This window comes from Diadema antillarum, unplaced genomic scaffold (assembly GCF_040938485.1).
Source record: "Diadema antillarum isolate AM-2024a unplaced genomic scaffold, OU_Dant_1.0 scf00000013, whole genome shotgun sequence".
Taxonomy (NCBI): Eukaryota; Metazoa; Echinodermata; class Echinoidea; order Diadematoida; family Diadematidae; genus Diadema; species Diadema antillarum.
Genome location: NW_027270902.1, coordinates 1,557,967 through 1,573,080, shown reverse-complemented (window position 1 = coordinate 1,573,080; position 15,114 = coordinate 1,557,967). Strand labels below are relative to the sequence as shown.

Genomic DNA, 15,114 nt, shown 5'->3' with positions numbered 1-15,114 from the left:
ACTTATATTTTGTTGCAAAGATATTTTATTGTGTATTTGTAACTTAAAAAAATAGTTTTCAATATCAAAATATTTTATTTTGTTTTTTAATAGGTATAAATGTCTTGAAAATTTGCTTCTTGATTACAAATATCTAATGTAAATAACTTATTTATCTCGCCAACAATCGATCAGTCTTTTCAAGGTGGCTGCTTGTGGTGTCTGACGCCTGTGGCAGCTCACTGCTAAAATCTGTCAAAATCACTCATTTTGAAAGGCAATCATTCCTTGACATTTGACGACTTCTCATTTAAAAGGAAGATAGTATGAGGGACAAGGTGAGGAAACTGTTTCAAAGAAGGAAATTATGCTTTCTGATGTACTTTTTGGGATGTTGCTGATTTGTGTGTGTGTGGATGTGTTCCATAAAAGCGAATGCTGTAGCGCGACAGCGACATGATCATGAGTACGGGGCCCCAGGGGCGCGGGCTTTGGGTACTTAAACTAACGTTAGTTTCTACACACAGTTGTTGACCTCAAAATGATTCTTGATATTTTGGGTGACCATTGCGACCTTGCTTGGTTATTCTCACGTTTCTCTCAGCTTCTCCATGATGTCATAAATAGATCTAGAGATGATCTGTTTTACTTACAAGGTTGTCATGATTGTAAGCTCCTTCACACAGTTTTGTGCAGAAATTGTGGGAGCGCCCTGAGTCAACAGAGTGGTGTCTCTGGACTCTGACCTCTGTAGAGCCTACGATGAAAAAAGAAACACAGATTTAAGCGCGTCTAAAAGTGTCCTATTTTACCAGTAAATGGCTTGCTTTGGCGCTAGTGTACACTTCTACTTTTGCACCTGCATAATTTTACTATTTAGTGTTTGTCAGTTGATTCCCAAACATGCATGCACAACTTCACTCTGAGTCTGAGTATAAATATCCAACAGCCAACAATATTTGCATGTTAGTGAGATCCAAGTCCAGTGAAATGGAATTTTCACCATTTTGACCCTTCATTTCATTTGTCTGAATATGTCGATCGCGGCCAGTACGCTCTGCGATAACTGTGTTGCTCAGTAGCACTTGGAACACTAGAAGTCTATAGCAGGCAGCGCACGGTGTCTACTGTTAGATACAAAACGTGTTCACGGCACAGTAGCGAGTGCTGTGATTGATCTGAATGCAGTGATCTCATATTTGAAGGATCACAGCAAGTTCTTCGTTCATGTCTATGGTATCTGTAAAAAGACAAACCTGTTTTGTTTTTTCTGCCTTTCCTCACCTTTTACCGAGTCTTGCGGTAGCGATTAGTTGAGGTTTGGGGGGGTTCATGTTGTGTGTGTGTGTGAATGAAAGAAGATTGTGAAAATGTGGTTACAAGACAATGGTGAAAGAATATCTACAGAACAATCTAGAGAGAAAGGATAGACTCTAGTGAAAGGAGGAAAAGAAATGAAAAAATACTAAAAAGGTAAACTGGGAAAAAATGAAACAAATGGTTTACAAAATAGAGAGTACATTTGAATAAAAATGAAAGGTAATGGAGGGAAATAAAGAAAAACTTGCATCGTAAAGGAAAGCAGGGGAGAGATGGATGTGTTTGGGAAAAAGCGGAAAGCAAAGAAAAAAAGTTTGAATACCAAAAAAGTAGGCCTACTTGGTTGAAAAATAGAATGAGAGATGAAGCAAAACTGGATAAAAGCATAGATGAATAGGATGGAAAGATAAAAAAAAAGATTATACAGGTTGTAAAGGAACTTCAGAAAAGGTATCTTATTCGGCCTAAGCCTCGGAACGAAAAAAAAAGAAAGAAAGAAAAAGGTTTCGGAGTGGAAAGAAAGGACAAGTAGATGGAGGGAAAGATAATCCATGAAGGAAACAAAGATTGAACAGGAAATTAAAGACAAGAGGAAACCCATAAAAAATAATGGGGGGGGGGGGGGGGGACAAGGATAGTTAGAAATATCTCAAACTAAGAGAGGAAAAGATGGAAGAGAAAGATACATTTAGCGGGCTGCACACAGTGCACGTTCTCGACTGCTTTGTATCTAGATGCTACAAAATGATATTTAGAACCGCTACCACAAGACTTGGTTGGGAAAAAGGGAAAAACAAATTTTAGCTTTTCAAAGACACCATAGAAAAAGCCACTTGATCGCTACATTCAGATCAAACGATTGTCCCTTACTGCGTGCGCTAAATATATTTATACTGTGCAGATTGCTTGTGTACAGAGCAGCATTTCAAGCCATCAAGATTTTCTGACACTTGTGAAAGTGTTATTGGTAAAACTTAACTTCTATTCGACCTTAGAGGCTCAGATACAGTTATTTTAGATTTAAAAAAAAATAAGTTTTTGAATAACTAGGGTGAGTTTGTGCATGTTTGGCGATCATTTGACAAGGAGGTGTGAAAATACACGAGCACCCTTACTTTTAAACTACATTGTATGTATACGTTCTGTATCTAGGGTAAAACCCCCAGTATTCAGTCATTAAAATGGACTGTACAGTTCTGGTTGAGGTGAGGATTTAGTTGTTAACGTTTTGCGAGATATCCAGAAACCACTCTATGAGATGTCAAAGAGCATGCAATTCTTAGGGGAATCAAAAGTTTATTTGATGAATATCGGTTTTGAAATGGCTGAGATATCCAAAAACAAGGTGAAACAGAGATACTAATGAAAGGCTTGGCCTGTCGCCTTTTATTATTATCACTTCTTTGGATACATCTCGGCCATTTGAAAACCAATTTTCATCAAATAAACATTGAATCCTTCTTAACCCTAAAAAGACTGGGGGGCCTAAAAGGCCCCCCCCCCCCCCCCTCGACATTTCGCGCGATTACTCTGCAACACGCAATGCTCTCGCCGCGATGCTCTATGACTTTTTTCTTTCGAGTTTCCCGCACATTTTGACACCAAATTTGTGATGCCCGGGGGTACGGTTCTGAAGTTACGTAACTTTTTGTACATGCACGTGAGGCCGAAAATGGCTCAAAAATGTGATTTTGTGTACAAAGTCAATGCAAATTGAGTTTTTTCACATGGTTCATATAAATATGCTTATTTTTACTCTCAATGGCTAAAATTAATTTGTTTTAGGAGTATTATGCTTCAAAAAGTGTCTGCCACAAATTTTGTAAAAAAACCCAACAAAAACAAAAGGTCGAAAAAACACAGAAATACATGAGAAATTCATAAAACAATAGAATAAATAAATTGATTTTGATACCAAATTTTTTTTCAAGTACATCTGCTAAGAATGCCACAAAGAATAATTCGACCAAAAATGAGCACTTTTGGAGCTTTATTTACTGATTTAGGTCAAAGAGTCTGATTTCTCGCATAAATTAGCATAATTAATCAAAATAAAATAAAAAAAAGACTATTTTGGAAAATTTAAATATACGATCTTGTTGATTACATCGCACACTACCATTGTGCAAATTTCCGCGGCGATCGCGCGATCCACGGCCGAGATCTGAAGGGGGGCCCTTTAGGCCCCCCCCAGTCTTTCGAGCAACCAAAATAGCCCAGTCTATTTAGGGTTAAAATTACATGCTCTTTCATATTTCATACGAGGTTTCTCATTATCTCACTTAGGAATGTTATAAACCTGAATCCTCACCTCAACCAGTACTGTACACAGTACTGTACACAGTGTACAGTCCCTTCAAACTTATTCTGAGTTTTGTTTGTTTGTTTGTTTGTTTGTTTTTTGTCAATGTTGCATTTCATCATCACTTTTCAAATGTCTCATTTTTTTCTGTCTCTCTTATTCTTTCTTTATGTGCTGTTCTGGATGTGAACAATGCAGTGGCGCAAGAAACGCATGCGACGGTAAGTTTGGTTACATCGTATAGCTTGTAAAATGAGGCTTTTATACCTGAAACAAGACATTTGCATCAAGAGTGCATTTTTTTTTTTTTTTTATGTTGTATTTCATCATGGATGTGCCTGTTTCGTGCTACATGCGTTTCCATACATGGCAGTCAGCTGTGAAGTTTCTTTGCCAGTCTTAGTGGTAACAAGCTGGCGTGGCTGCTGTCACTAAAATTGCATTTCCCAGTAAAAAATACTTACTACAGGTCCTTACAGTGTTATGCATGTGCAGGAGGCAAGTGTAAAAGAAAGTAGTGACACATTTGTGAGATACAAGTTTACTACAAATTTACAGATGCTGATAATAAGTTTTAGGGAAATGTAAATTCTCCAGCAAGCATGCATACATGTACTTGTCTTGAAAATCAAGCAACTACTCAGCCTGTTTATCTGTCCAGATAAAGCATGCATGTTTTGGCATTAGTTCTGTTTTTCCTACAGTATTCTTCAGCATATCAGTGTGCTATGGTTTTTGTTTTTTTGTTCAGTTTTCTACATGGATTTTTATTTCTGTCTTTCATAATGTCCGATCATGATAGAGACATGTATTTTACAAAAATATGTTTTTGAGTTGTAACAGAAAGTTTATTTTGATTCATTCACAGCCTGAAGCGTAAGAGGAGAAAGATGCGTGCCAGGTCCAAGTAGACTGTCTCCTCAGGCACCCCTAAGGTTATTGCACTTTTGCCCTGAGGACTGGACCTGGGTGCTGGTGTTTGCTTCATCCCTGCAGATTCTGTATTCTTCACCTCTGTGGTCACTTCATGGGTCACCCCTCGTCCTGAATCACCAATCAATCACTGTGACCAGTGTTCTCTGCCTTGTCGTCTGTGTCTGCCGTCAGTTGGTTCACGCCAGGATGAAAGCTGTTGGGGGCGGGATCTTCACAGATGTGCAATGGCGTCAACTTCATCAATGCATTCAACAATACCATCTCTTTAAACTTTTCAGACATTCCTCCCTGGAAACAACTTTAAAACTGTACCAGTCACTTTCCCAGACTCTATGCTTGAGTGCAGTGCCCTTGTGGTTGTCTCATTATGCCCTAATACATCTAAGGGACTACTCTTGTTGTATCAGTGTGTAATAAAGCATTTCCAGTGTGTTTAAAATATCTGGACTGCAAATATCTCTTGCATTTGTATGAAGACTGCTTCGTAGATGTAGAGAGATTAGCCCATGGGAGACTGGTGGACTGACAATTGTGTGTGTGTGTGCACGTGTATGTGTGTGTGAGTGTGAGTGTGTGAGAGTCACTGCATGATTATCATTCGATGGAGGTGGACATTCTGTGGGAGTTACGGCAGGGGAAACTCAGTGGGTCCTTGAAACAGTAACTAACAACTACATGTACATGTACTTTAACCAAAATAAACAGAAGGGGAAAATGGAAATGTATTGATTCTCGAGTACATGTGTACACTTGTATGTACATATGAAAAGAACCAAGTGTAGCACAATCTATTCAAAACACTACAGTGTACTCCCAGTATAACAGACTTGGTTACAAAGAATTAATTCTCGTTATAACGAAGTGGAAATTCAGGTCTCAAAACAGTAAACTATATGATATCTGTGTATACAACGCCATTTGGCTATAACAAAATTTCGATATAATGAAAGAAAACCAATAGTCCAGAGAACTTGTTATAACGGGAGTACACTGTAAAACATGACTCGTTTGCAGTCAAACTTTACGCTGGAAAGATTTAATTGCAGTCAAATTATCCATACAGTACATTCACCTTTGTAGAACAGGACTTGTAAAGACTGATGAAAAAGGACAGAATAGAATGAAATGGACAGAATAGAATGAAAAACCTAAATCTCCTTGAGAATTTATGATTTTAAACTTATACACACACACACACACGCACGCACAAACACAAATGGAGATAAGGGAATACACTTGTATGTGTGGCCTTGCAAGTGACCAAGTGGTGTGCATTATCCATTTCATCTTTTTTTGTGTATGGACATGTTCATGTTATACATGTACTTGTACAATGTACATGTACAAAATACATGTACATGTATAATATTTGGTGGGGTTACACATGAATTGGTTTAGCTTGTGTGTGTGTGTGTGTGTGTCTTGAGAAGCTGAGCTGAGATGAAGCTGATTGTGATTAATCATCAAAACGTTGCCAAAAACGTAAGTTAAATTCCAGTTCTTCGATTCATAATTCGTCTCAAATCTACATCGACTGGATGAATAATAACTTTCATCAACATGTGTGTGTGTCTGTTTGTGAGACACACACATTTATTACAAGTGTAGCCATACAAGATACATGGGGGGGGGAAGGACATACATACTTGTACATGTAATATATTGTATATAGTGTGTGTGTGTATATATATACACTGTATATATATATATATATATATATATATATATATATACATGTATATAATGTACCTGTATATATATTTGATAAGATATTATATAATATATAATTATATGTATATGCAACTTAGACTGAGTTGTGTTCTGTAGAAGAATTTGATTATAGATTCTGTATTTTATGTACCAACATTTTTGTATTTTTTTATTATTTCTTTTATTTATTTATTTTTCTTTCTTCTTTTTTTTTTTTTTTTTTTTTTTTTTTGGGGGGGGGGGGCATATTTATGTGTTGATTGTATGTACAGTACATAATCATATGAAACGAAAGTTGTGTTCCGGAGAAGAATTTGATTATAGATTGTACATTTTTATACCATCACTTGTAATACACGCTTTTATTTAATCTGGAATGTTCTTTATTCAAATGCAAATAATTAGGCATATTCTCAGAAATAATAACTTTAAAATGCACTTATAGTACGGCTGCAGAGTATATGGGTGGTGGCACTCCGATTCAGTCGAAGTTCAACTTATTTGTAGGAATAATGCGGTTTATATTACAACCAATTTCAACTTCATATTTTTGTCTTACCTTTATGGTTCAATTTAGAAACGACAAAAACAATGTTACTAGGCAATCATTAACAATGGCGGATGGGGGGGGGGGGGGGGGCGCACCGGGCATGCGCTCCCTCTTTACTTTTTGTAAAGGCGCCTCCCCTTTGCGGAATTCCTGGATCCGCCCATGATAAACCCAAAGTCATAAATTTGAATTGATACTAGCAACAACAAATGTAATGAAGTTAAATGATAAAATGATGTTTATTACTTTAGTCCATTCATTCCCGTACGTTTCCACCCAATGTATAGATAGTGTGTTCAAAATTGACTTTCATAAAGAGTAACATAGTCTTATGCACTACATTATGCAGTATACATGAAATGGGCCAATGAGCAAATTATAAATTTCAGTTCAAGGAATCTAACTTCAGGTATTATTACTAATTTCTTCTCGTCCTATCATGAACTCGGTTGCTGAATTAAATCTGATCACGTCCCCCCCCCCCCCCCCCCCAAAAAAAAAAATAGACAAATCAGAAGCCTACTCTATATACTGATGTATTCATCATTTATTTATCAAACAACAAAAGGAAACGAGGGGATGCAGGAAGGTGAGTGGAGGGTTTACAAGGAAATAAATAACATTTCGGGAATGATTTTGGTTGAAGTGTCGAGTTTGTTGGTCTCTCAGAAGACGGACGAATCACAGTAGCAATCCTCGGGGCAATCCAGCCAGTCATGTTCGGAACATAGTTTGCAGTATCGGTTACAGTAGAACTCGTATTCTGAATACGGAGAAAGAAAGAATACGTTCTCTTTATCTGGTTATTTTCTTTTTTTAATCGACATCCATAATACGTGATGTTGATTTGATTATGAAATATGTTTTAGACATGAAATGTCATGCTTGCATGAATTATGAAGAGACAACTCCATGAAGTAAACTTCACGGTAGACGTGACAGTGTGACTGAGATCTTGTACATGATCATCATCACCACCATTTCAAGGTAAAAAAAAAATCATAATTTTCATAACTCAGTTTTCCTTCTACCTGCACTGTATCTGATATTTATTCTATCTACCAATCCCTCGTTCTCTCTCTCCCTTTCATCACTCTCTCTTACACTTCTTCATCCTCAAATTTCGTTCTACTCTCACACGTTCTTCTGATACTATGCAATAACACCTTTAATAAACTCTATCTAAATATGGTAGTTTAGACTCGTTATGTAATATATACTGTATGTGTGTGTGCTTGTACATTATTATGTGGCACACTTACCTATATAAGTAGGCCCTATTCTCAAAATATTACCCGTCATGCCCATCATACAGGCTTCATATCTGGGTATCTTTGAACTCTCTAAAAAAATCGAGTGAAAATTTTCACTCTAAAAAGAGTGAATACAAAAAAGAGTGAATTTCGAGTGAAATTGGAGTGAATTTTGAGTGAAAATGCTCATTTTCACTCATTTTGGAGTGACGTCAGGGATCACTCCAAAATCTTCGAGTGATCCCTGACGTCACTCCAAAGTGAGTGAAAATGAGCATTTTCACTCAAAATTCACTCCAATTTCACTCGAAATTCACTCTTTTTTGTATTCACTCTTTTTAGAGTGAAAATTTTCACTCGATTTTTTTTAGAGAGAACGGTTACAGTTTGTTATTCCGAAGGTTCGTTTATCGGAAAATGAAAAAAAAAAAATCGTTATTCCGAATTTTCGGTAATCCAAAAACGAAATACTATTCGTAATTCCGAAGGTTCGTATGGTACGCTACCTTTTTTTTTTTTCTCTCTCTCTCTCTCTCTCTCTCTCTCTCTCATTTCTTTTTTCTTCATTTTCGGATTAACGAACCATCGGAGTAACAAACCTTACTTGATTTTTCGGAAAAACGAACTTCCGGAAAAAGGAATCTTCGGAATAACGCCACAGTGTTCCGATTAACGAACCCCATTTCATTTCCGGATTAGTGAATACCTAGTCTGGGCATAGGATATTTGTGTGTTTCAGAATAACCAACCTTGGGAACAACAAAATAATTTTTGGATTTACGAACCTTCAAAATAACGTACATCACCCCTTTGAACATTGATTTAATCTTTGCACAAATCAAGCCTATACTGACAAAACTCTGGCATCATCTCACCTGGCTTTCTCTTGCACTTGCAGGTGGCGCAGCCAAACTCATCGGCTTGGTAACCATGGGGACAGTCCTTGATACATCGAATGGCGGGACACTCTAGGAGATTCCTGTCTGTGGAGTGATAAGATGTTCCTATATACTTAGTAAAACTGATGATGCATATCATACTTTAAACAAATCGTACCAACATTGAGAACGAAATCAGTAAACACAAAGTGACAGATCAGAGAAGAATAATTATTGATTGAAATCGTAAATCCGGGGGCAAACACAAAAACAACTTTTGATCGGCATATGAGGAAGTAAGTATGACAGATTATATTATAGGCACCTAAACGTACAGTCTTAGTCACATGACCGTCACGTAGTTTTCTGAAACGTTAGTATTTAAGTTATTCACACAAAGAGGTCAGAGCTTGTTTTCATTGTCTTCTAGGAGCGAGGTCTATGAAGCTACACTGGATTTTATGGTTGGTCTGAAAGAATCATGACAAAATTCATTACTACGAGAGAAAAAAATAACACACAATTAGTACAAATTTATTATATACAACGGTATAGAGCCGATTGAACAAGACGTTTATATTAAGATGTTTCAATAAACGCATGAAATTGTTCTAAAACAAAATCATTAGGTATTTTTCAATACTTTAAATTCAAGATATATCAAAATATATTTTGTTGGAGGCAGCTGGATTTTGATTTGATTTCGCGGTCCTTTTACGGGGTAGAGTGTAATTAATTTACAATAAATCTATCAATTAGCCCATCACCGTTTGATCTAGATCTATAAACACCAATGAAATGAGCGTGATATCATATGCAACGATTAACAAGCACAAACAAATATACAATAAAGCGCAGCTATACAGGTAATGTTATCTCATTATCTAGTATTCTCACAGTCACCATGACCGTCATTATGTTATTATAATCATTGTCTTCTTGTCTATGATTACAAACATATCTATCCAGCTGTTTGACCACAGTGTTTCACCATGGACAGAACAACTTATTCAAACATTATATAGGAAATGAAAAGACTTGAAACTTACTGCAACTTGAGCAAGCCCAGTAACCTTTTATACAGGCGCTGTTGACAAGAAACAGGTAGTCATTGTAAAGTAGACAAACCACGACACACTTGTATGTAATTACTCAATGTTGAGTGACGTCAGGAATGTAAACCGCGTTATGTTCGGCACATTTTTTTTTTTGGTCAAATAAATGCTTTCTACACGGGGGACCCCTTTCCCATTATTCGTTAAATTCCTTAATCGATGGACATTTTGAATTATTCAGTGTATATGACAAATTTGGAATTCGTATGCCGTCTATATTTTCCTATGCATTCAAATGACAATTTCTTTCTTCAGATTTCCTCTCTCTCGATGTATCCTCTCAATAAATACACTCGATAGGTTTCGGTTTTATAGGGCTGAATGCCGGGTAAGATTAACAGTGGTTTTCAATTCAAGAGGTTTATTGTTACGCTCCTTTACCTGTCTTTCTTTACCACGAAATCAACTGATTGAATTTCACCTGATATAAACAGACACTAAACAACTGTTAAGTCATTCTCTTCTTTAAAAGATTCAGGCATTATGTATATATATATATATATATATATATATATATATAATACAATTCATTCATAATTACTTTATTCAATGGAATAGATAAGATTGAAATACCGTGTTAATGAGCAGATTTCCCAGGCGTTTGTTTGTTTTTTACTGTTGACAGCAGGATTATGTGTACATAATTGTTTTGATAATCATTCTAGTTCCGCGACTAAAACTGTACTTTGTAGTTGGAATAGCAGCTTTGAGGCAGGTGGTAAACAGCCAAGTATACGTATTTAACTGAAAACATGGAATTCTAATTTGTAAAGAAAATATCGTACCATCCCCCACAGGGTTGATCGGAATTCTTGGTCTCTCCATCACGATACCACCTTCCTTCGTCAGCCTCGTAGCATCCACGTCTTTCTTCATCTGGGTAGGAAAACAGGTGTCATTCATGAGACTCATAGACAAAGATGTGAAGAAAAAAAAACTTATTGAATACACCTTGTCACTATAAGATTATGATGTGGCTGCTTGATAGAAACCTTTGTAGCTTGACTTTTAAAATGATTCTTGTGATTGTTAACTACATATCTCAACCCTCATACATCGAAAGGTGTCAGCTTGGCGCCCTGAAAGTTTCTCAAAGAAACGAAAAATTGGAGGGACGATTCTCCTTTATCTTCTTTGATCTATTTGATTTCTTCATTTGTTTTTAGTGAACTTTTTAGCATTTGTTTAATTCATTTGTCAGCCTGATTCTTGACGCAGATTTCACTATAAAGACTATTCTACAGTTCACCTCCGCAATATTTTCTGCATTCCGCCTTGCTGACAAAGTTGTTTGGGTTTCCCCCACATCCTCCGTACGTGAAGGGAGCACACTTCCCTTTGTCCCTGCTGTACGCCCAGCGAATTTCCGACTCGTTGCACGGTCCAGGCTTGGCTTTCAGCTCACACGCGTCTGAGTGACGTAACAAAGGAACTTATCCAATCAGACCACTAATGTATTGTCTTTTAATATAATTTATTTCGGGACACTTCTGTACTTCCGGTGATTCTCATTGTTAATTCCATTGAATCATAGTTCACTTTTAATTTCTCCAAACATGATCTCATCAACATCATTTTATTCAATAATAACGGCAGTTTCCGTCAGCAGAAATAATCAATGTTTGATTTGATTTATTGGTTCCTGTATTATCATTGTACATGCACATACATGTACATGCACATGCATGACATGTACACATACATTGGTGGTGGTGGCATACATATTCAAAGACGTAAAGGTTTACACAAAGTTAGATCACCTGGAGCTCTGATAAGCAAGGCATGACAAAATATTTTCTCACCGAGGTGCAGATGAACAGTTACAGGTCATGTTCCTCCGTAATAATAAAAAAGTTTTCGATGAAACGCATTATCATAATCACATGACGAAAAAAAAAAATGCAACAAAATGGTGGCGCAAACAAAGAAATGATTAAAAAGGGAAAAACATCAATAACAACAAGAAAAAAATGCGGGTAGCACACAGTACATTCCGAGGAGACAACTGTAGAATTATGAAGAGCATGCCTAAGATTAATACATGGAGAGAGAGAGAGAGAGAGAGAGAGAGTACATTGCAAATCATAATAAGATAGGAGATTCCGTACTTCAATCCTCAAAAAAAAAAATTCTCCCGTTAAAATCCATTTACCCTGCCTGTTGTTTATCAAACCATTCCAACAACGGCTATGAGACATAAATCAGTTTTCTGTGACGAGCAAGATATTAATTGAGAATCCCAGGATATTTTCGTAAAATTCACCGCCAGCGATGTCTGACGTCATAAAGATCAAAATCTCATTAATTTGGGGCTTTCTTTTGGGCACCGATGCATGAAGGGCGGAGCAATATTTAGACCTCCGTGACGATGATGACAGTTTTATGAATGGAAGGACGTTAGAGAAATGGTGATAAAGTCGGAGAAGAACTAAATTGATTCCAGAAGAGTTACATGTCGTTGTCACATTTTAATTAGAATCGCGCACCAAGATTTTAGTGATTCGTCTCGAATGTTAGTCTGTCATTACTTTGTCATTATTTCAAAATCATAGTGCTGGTTGTTTTGTCGCAGTTCCTTGCAGCCAGGCAGCTGAAGATGTTTTGATTGTGTGCAGTCAGGAACAGAAAAACTGAGCTTCGTTTTCATCAGATTACACTTTGCCATTTTCATGAAATCGCTCTTGCGATTAATTCAATTTTCCTACATCAGGGCTTGTCTAATGTCATCGTTTCTTGGTTGAATGCCGAAGACAATGTTCGCCACTATCATAATCAATTACCCTTTATATCGTTGGGGTGTTTCTCCTTACATGACGCTTTCAAAGCAAGTGTATGGCAAGTAGCGATTGTGCATGACTCATATAGGATAATATCGGAAACATGTGGATAATATCGGAAACATGTGGTTAATATTTCTTTGCGCTTGTTTATGGAAGTTCGATTGCGTTCAGAATTATTTAGAAGTGCATTTTCACATCAACACATGTTTCATCATACTGAATCAAATGTTCCATAAAGAAGAAAGCATTGGTTCAACATCAAGTATAATAGTCAGCAGAATTTACGTTAAAAAAACCTCCAAGTATAATATGTTTCAAGGATATCATAAAGCTCTCACGTACGTGAAGCATAAGTGAACATGCTGGGATATAGCTTTGTTCACGTGTGTATGATGTTAGCTAGACAAGAGCAACCCAACTATTCATATGGATGAAAGCATTGAAGTAATGAAAGATTATGGCAATTTAAGAGTCTTTCACAGATTCTTGCAATTTGATAAAGTATTAAGATAACGGCTGTTCAAATATCGTTATCGTCTTGCGTCTGATGTTGCGGTGTCTTTGTATAATATTTTGATTTGAATAACATACTTCCTTGATTACATCTTATAAAACTTTTTATCTCATAATAGAGGAAATTATACCATATTTCAAAACTCTACACTCAATTAGAGATAAAAATGCTCTTATAAAAGAAGCGGAAAAGCAATATGAAGAAATTACAGTTAAAAAAAGGGGGGCTTTCTTTATCATCCAGTATACATACTGTTGATCACAGTGTTGTATAACTTCGCTTTATTTTGCGATAGATTTTACAAGCAGATTTGATTTGCATCTCTATATAGGCATATCTGATTTTGATTTAGTTTAAGAAGTTTACAGAGGGAAAATGTGAACTTACCTCTTGTATATGCAGACATGACACCTACGAAGGTAACCAGAAGGGTGAGGCTGAGTAACTGAATTGAAATCATCTTGAATCACTGTCTTTTGCTTTCCGTTTCTCCAGACGAAAGGACGGGATTATGTCTTATTCCGCTCTGACTGCGCTTTGAGATGGATGTGTGTCCTATAAGGGCTCAGACTTTGATGTGATTTGTCTCTTGACTAAACCTCCATCCAGGGCCATCATCGCCTCAAGCTTGTCCTCGTACACTCATGCCTTGTTTGGCTTGGAGGATGAATGGGGAAGCTCTTCAGCCAATCAAATTGCTTTGTGGAATTATACGAAACATGATTGGCGGATCCTCACAATTACGTTTTGCGTGCACGCAACACAACGTAAAACTGAAAGTGTGTGACGTCGTTGTTGGCATTTTGTCATTCAAGCAGAAACACACCCAAATTGTACCTATCTCTCTAAAAAAAATCGAGTGAAAATTTTCACTCTAAAAAGAGTGAATACAAAAAAAGAGTGAATTTCGAGTGAAATTGGAGTGAATTTTGAGTGAAAATGCTCATTTTCACTCATTTTGGAGTGACGTCAGGGATCACTCGAAGATTTTGGAGTGATCCCTGACGTCACTCCAAAATGAGTGAAAATGAGTATTTTCACTCAAAATTCACTGCAATTTCACTCGAAATTCACTCTTTTTTGTAGTCACTCTTTTTAGAGTGAAAATTTTCACTCGAATTTTTTTAGAGAGATTTGATTCGATGTGTGAGATGCTAGAATGCTTCCATCGCGATTGAAAACCTCTAGTCTATTTGAGAAAGACCCTTTCTGTTTTGTTTTGGTTCTATTTTTTTTTTGTTATGTACATCCCCCTCTCTCTGTCTCTTTGACATAAGGAAAGTCACCAAATTTGATTGAAATTGGGTAAAAGGTGTAAGAGTGGCAAATGAAAATATGGTAGGGGGCACAATGTCCCCCTTGGGCTTTATAGGGTTAAGTGATTAGAGCTTTCAGACTTGCACTTGACGTGGGTGGTCGACTTTAAGTGATTAAAGCCTTCATACTTTCTTCATCGGGTGGTGTTTACTCTCAGGGGTAAGAGTTTTCAGACTTTCTCTTCATTTTGTTTTTGGCGTAGTGTTGACGTTCAATAATGTAAGTTTTCAAACTCCAGACAAATCTCCTTTATTTCGAACATGATACTCGTAGATTTTGTTATCTACTTGTATATCCATCTGGAGAAAATAATTATTAAGCCTTTGTTTTACTTTGACCATAATATAAAGCGATGGCGAGTGAGTCTTACCAGCGCTTACTCATCAATATCCAAAACCGCTTTCGTCGTGATTGAATATTTCTTCCTCTCCCACTTACTTCTGTTTTTTTCACTTTAATG

At 36.7% G+C, this 15,114-nt stretch overlaps 1 protein-coding gene and 1 long non-coding RNA gene across 2 annotated transcripts; one reads left to right on the top strand and one right to left on the bottom strand.

Moving 5' to 3' along the window:
* Positions 1-172: 172 nt before the first annotated feature.
* Positions 173-4,978, top strand: LOC139721240 (uncharacterized). The gene is made up of 3 exons (XR_011710224.1): positions 173-317; positions 3,800-3,822; positions 4,470-4,978. It is a non-coding gene; the product is annotated as an uncharacterized lncRNA (long non-coding RNA).
* Positions 4,979-7,444: 2,466 nt separating this feature from the next.
* LOC139721229 (uncharacterized) lies at positions 7,445-13,893 on the bottom strand. The gene is made up of 6 exons (XM_071632554.1): positions 13,725-13,893; positions 11,293-11,454; positions 10,829-10,919; positions 9,978-10,015; positions 8,926-9,033; positions 7,445-7,560 (listed from the first exon to the last, which is right to left on the bottom strand). The coding sequence occupies exons 1-6, from the start codon at positions 13,795-13,797 to the stop codon at positions 7,463-7,465; spliced, it is 570 nt and encodes a 189-aa protein (XP_071488655.1). The 5' UTR covers positions 13,798-13,893; the 3' UTR covers positions 7,445-7,462.
* Between the last annotated feature and the right edge of the window lie 1,221 nt (positions 13,894-15,114).

Bases quoted from the DNA above. Each gene is read 5' to 3' on its own strand.
- LOC139721229 (XM_071632554.1), bottom strand. From the start codon at position 13,797: ATGATTTCAATTCAGTTACTCAGCCTCACCCTTCTGGTTACCTTCGTA. The intron at 11,455-13,724 runs GTAAGTTCACAT...TACGTCACTCAG, and splicing joins CATGTCTGCATATACAAGAG to ACGCGTGTGAGCTGAAAGCC. The intron at 10,920-11,292 runs GTGAACTGTAGA...TTTCCTACCCAG, and splicing joins ATGCAGAAAATATTGCGGAG to ATGAAGAAAGACGTGGATGC.